The sequence below is a fragment of the Cibotium barometz genome, chromosome 55 (assembly GCF_041138505.1).
Source record: "Cibotium barometz isolate CiBa-2024 chromosome 55, ASM4113850v1, whole genome shotgun sequence".
Classification (NCBI taxonomy): Eukaryota; Viridiplantae; Streptophyta; class Polypodiopsida; order Cyatheales; family Cibotiaceae; genus Cibotium; species Cibotium barometz.
The window spans coordinates 27,257,118-27,261,969 of record NC_141100.1 but is presented as its reverse complement, the minus strand read 5'-3'; the positions used below and the strand labels follow the sequence as shown (position 1 = coordinate 27,261,969).

The 4,852-nt window shown below is 38.8% G+C and overlaps 1 protein-coding gene across 1 annotated transcript; it reads left to right on the top strand.

The window, feature by feature from the left end:
• Nucleotides 1–882: 882 nt before the first annotated feature.
• On the top strand, nt 883–3,260 carry LOC147607559 (LOB domain-containing protein 3-like). Its single transcript, XM_086790718.1, has 3 exons — nt 883–1,142; nt 1,284–2,011; nt 2,910–3,260. Exons 2-3 carry the CDS (start codon nt 1,359–1,361, stop codon nt 3,025–3,027), a joined length of 771 nt encoding a protein of 256 aa, XP_086646844.1. The 5' UTR covers nt 883–1,142; nt 1,284–1,358; the 3' UTR covers nt 3,028–3,260.
• Nucleotides 3,261–4,852: the final 1,592 nt, after the last annotated feature.

Here is a 4,852-nt window from a genome sequence, read left to right as displayed (position 1 = left end):
GATCACTCACTAGCCCTTATTCTATTAAAAAACGCTCCCCACTGTTTGGTCTTCATGAGGTAATGATGGTAGATTAGTGTGGCTCATACTAACTTCATGGAGGAAGCAGCTTTGCGATGAATCTCTCTCTCTCTCTCTCTCACACACACACACACACACACACACACACACACACACACACACACACACGCACGCACGCGCATGCATGCACCCACGCACGCACACACACACACACATGTGCACACCCTCCCATTTAAACAGGTGGAAAGTGAAGGCAAAATGAAATCTCTCTCTCTCTCTCTCTCTCTCACATAGACACACACACACACACACAAACATGTGCACACCCTCCCATTCAACAGGAGGAAAGCGAATGCAAAATGAAATCTCTCTCTCTCTCTCTCTCTCTCTCTCGCTCGCGTGCACGTGCATGTGGAAATGAGAGAGCTGTGAGAATACAACTTTGAAATGTATCTCTGTCGCTCTTTTTCACACACACACACACACACACACACACTTTTTTAGTAATGTTTCACACACACACATGTACACCACACGTGCACACACACACAGACCCGTGCATCTACACCCCCCTCCCCCGCCCGTCGTCCATAACACGAAAGTGAGGGAAAAATGAAAGCTCGCCCTCTCTCTCTCTCTCTATCAAGGTGCAAGGAGTAAGGGTAGGGTTGAAAGGGAAGGGTCATGTGGGAGAAAAGGTAGCGGTAGAAAGAAGGAAAGGGTGACGGTGCTGTGATTAAGGCAGCCATTCAGGCGCAAGCTACGAGGGCATTAGGCCAACAGTCTATTTGAATTCTCCCCCTTAAAAAAATCGTGTAGGCAAACATTGATAGAACTGCGCCGCCACCTCACGCATAAAAACTTGCCTTCTCCTGCTCTGTCCACACACACACACACACACACACACACGTACCCCCTCGCCCATTCCCACGCCTTCCCACTTTCCAAATTCGTTTTCCCGCAGCACTGAAACCGCCTATCCCACCTGTTGCATGGTATCCTACACGTGCACAGAAGGCGCTGTTGTACGTGTTAGATTTGTATCCGGATTATTCCGAGGCAGAAGGATCAATTCAATGATAATCTACACTAACCCTAACATTATTCCTCTTAATTAGACAGTAAGCTCTTGAATGTATCCTCATGATTACATTAAACACGGTGTTTGATTGAATGCCATGCTCAAGGTCGATTAGGTTAATTAAGTGCAGGGTTCCGTTGATTAGGTTAATTAATATGCGGGGTTCCGTTTTTTGTCGCAGGTGGATTCTCTGATTAGCGACAATATAAAACAGGATTGGAAGGTCATGCAAAAGCCTGATTAAGAGATAATTAGCATGATGATTAGTACAGCAAGCACCCAAGCATGTGCAGCGTGCAAGTATCAGAGGCGGAAATGCTCGGCGGAGTGCCCGCTGGCGCCATATTTCCCTCCTGAGCAGCCCAAGCAGTTCCTCAATGTGCACAGGCTGTTTGGGGTGAGCAACGTGCTGAGGATTCTCAGGCAAGTAGACCCCTCCATGAAGAGCGACGCCATGAAGTCCATCGTCTATGAAGCCGACGCCTGGGAGCGTGACCCCGTCCATGGCTGCTTAGGCTTGATCACCTTCCTCCAAGCCCAAGTCGAAAATTTACGATCAGAGCTCGATCATACCAGAAGCCAAATTTTTCTATTAGAGCATAGTAAGCATCATCAGCTCCACCTTCATTCCATCGTTAACCCTGCTTCATTTGGCACTACTCCAACCATTAATGATACTCATCCAGCCCTCGAGGATGCTTGGATCTACCCTAATTATGCGCCGCCATCTGATTATCGCCACCAGCGGCTTGGATTAGAGGGATCCACCTTGTTTACGCCTGCTGATCAGGATGCGGTTAGGCATAATTATGATGCAGTCGAGCACAGTGATGATGTGAAGATGGAATTTGATACAGCAAGATCAACGCCATATATGCATGAAGTTAGGGGCGACTACGGATCCAGCAGGTTGGCCTTTCTCCCTGTTGTTTGAAGTTAATACGGCGATTAAATCTCGTACTTTCATGTTTCATTAATGCTCGACCTTATCCATATTTGCATTAAGTAAAAATAGGCCACAAAAATATTGTTTTTGCGTTCCATTAAATATATTATTCTGAGTTTTTCAAGAACAAGAGTGTTTTACTAAGGAGTTTTATTTTAGTATGTAATGATTAATGCTTGAATTAATGCAACTAGGATAATTTGAGTGAGTGATTAATGCTTGAATTAATACAACTAGGATAATTTGGGTGAATAGATAGCCAAGGAAAAAACAAGGAATAGGTTAAAAAATAAGCATGTAATGATTAATGCTTGAATTAATACAACTAGGATAATTTGAGTGATAGATACCTGAGAAAACAATAAGGAATAGGTTAAAAAATAAGGAATAGATTAAGTAGTAGATGTCAATTGGAATAGGTTAAAAAATAAGGAATAGATTAAGTAGTAGATGTCAATTAGGCTAATTAACTAATGTTTTGTAGGGGTTTTTCCCTTTTTCAAGTGGGGAGAGGTTTTTTAAATAAATGACATGAAAAAACCCTTTTTCAAGTTCTTATTGTAGATGGTTACCTTTGTTGCCCTACAAACCTAAAATTGGTAGGAGTACCATTAAAATAGAAATTCCTAATGCTTTAATTAATCATGTAGATTTTCTCGGTTTGGTCCCCATAGTAGTTTCTAATGAACTAGAAAGGTTCTCATCCCCATAGAAGTTATTAACCTGTTTCCATTAACCAGAAGGAATGTCTCTCTCTCTCTCTCTCTCTCTCTCTCTCTCTCTCTCTCTCTCTCTCTCAACATTCTCTCATTCGAAGACTTATGCTTTCTAAAATTTATATTTTGTGGGTTGTTTGGGCAGTGTTGATTCTTCATTGCAGAGTGCTCCTCCACCATCTAGCAATATGCAAGTCATCAATCTCTCTCAAGAGGATCTGAAGAGTGCTGCTGCTTTATTCTCCCTCACGAGTAATGAATGAAGATGGTGATTTGCTGCCTTATAGGCCACTTAGATCTAAGATCCATGACCCTATAATTAATCTCACAAATCATTAATGAAGATGGTGGTATGTTAAATGCATCTAACAAAAGTGGTTTGGGTGTAACATAGTTATTCTTTAGAAGGTAGAAATAGGTTTTGAAAATACTGTTTAAGAATTTTTTATAGTCCACCTCTTTGTATGAAATAAGTTGACAATGGATAACCTATTGGATGCCCTCTATTCAGAGTAAGTTCACAGTGGACCACCTAAATCATCATAAAGCTTACTAGCATATATAAGGTTTGCTATGTGGCTTATTGCACAAAATTTACATGAATTAATTAATACAAGTTCTATGAGCATCATGCTTTTATTTTTATAATTTATTGTTTTGAATTTTCCATTGCTTGTGTGAAGCATCTAGTCACTTTAACACTCATGATCTTCATCAAAGAAAGTTCAGCACTTAGTTCTAATATTAGTTGAAGCATAAAGTTTCTAAATATTAGAACTTATCTTAATTTCAACAAGATTTCATAATCCAAAAGTTTTAAAAATCTAAATTGGGTCCCCAAAACACTTAAATGTTGTTTTGTAGAGTGTTTTGGAGAGCCATTAATTAATTAATGTTTCGTATCATTGGTAAATCTTGCCAAGTATCATTGGTAAATCTTGCTAAGTCTTACTAGTTTCACTTTTTAGTGACATTAATTAATTAGTGTTTTGTAAAAAAGTGACATTAATTAATTAGTGTTTTGTTATCATTGATAAATCTTGCTAAGTCTTACGAGTTTCACTTTTTAGTAATGCTTGATTTTAAATGACGGATTTTATGTGGGTTGTGGGATCCCCTTTGCATGAATAAATCTTGCTAAGTCTTATAAGTTTCACTTTTTAGTAATGCTTGATTTTAAATGACAGATTTTATGTGTGTTGTGGCATCCCCTTTGCATTCATGCAAAGACTTCCAGGAGTGGGGTGTGGCATTCCCTTGTCAATATATATAATATATGTATATATCTGTATATATATATATATATATATCTGTGACTTCGTTGCTTTTGTCTACGTGACTTAATTGCGTCTCTTGTATGCTCGTGATGGTTGTAACAAGTTTTTATTCTCTCTCTCTCTCTCTCTCTCTCTCTCTCTCTCTCTACGTGAGACTTTAGTGCTGCTTTGTATGTTTGTGATGGTTGACCTCATATATGTATGTATGTTCATACATGTATATATATGTATTTATAATATATATATATACATATACATGTATGTATATATGTTCATACATGTATATGTGTGTATATGTATGTATATTATGTACATGTGTGTGTGTATGTGTGTGTGTGAGAGAGAGAGAGAGAGAGAGAGAGAGAGAGAGAGAGACAGAGGGAGATGTATGTGCGCGTGTGTGTGTATATATATGTTCATATGTTCATACATGTATATGTGTATATATGTATGTATATATAATGTATGTATATTATGTACATCTCTCTCTCTCTATGTGTGTGAGAGACATGTATGTGCACGCATGCACGCGCGCGCGTGTGTGTGTGTGTGTATATATATGTGTGTGTGTGTGTGTGTGTATATATATGTATATATATATGTGTGCATATATATATATGTGTATGTGTATGTATGTATATATATATATGTGTGTGTGTGTGTGTGTGTGTGTGTGTATCTATATATGTGTGTGTGTGTGTGTGTGTGATATATATACATATTGTTTTTTCCATGTGCAAAAAGACTTTTCTACATCCTTGTGGGTCCATGATGGTCTAGTGTTGAGATTCTTGCAAAAAGGGTTTTAACC

What these genes read in the sequence shown, in the direction of transcription:
- LOC147607559 (XM_086790718.1), top strand. Translation starts at nt 1,359, where the DNA reads ATGATGATTAGTACAGCAAGCACCCAAGCATGTGCAGCGTGCAAGTAT. An exon ending in GGCGACTACGGATCCAGCAG is followed by an intron (nt 2,012 to 2,909) that starts GTTGGCCTTTCT and finishes TTGTTTGGGCAG; the next exon opens with TGTTGATTCTTCATTGCAGA.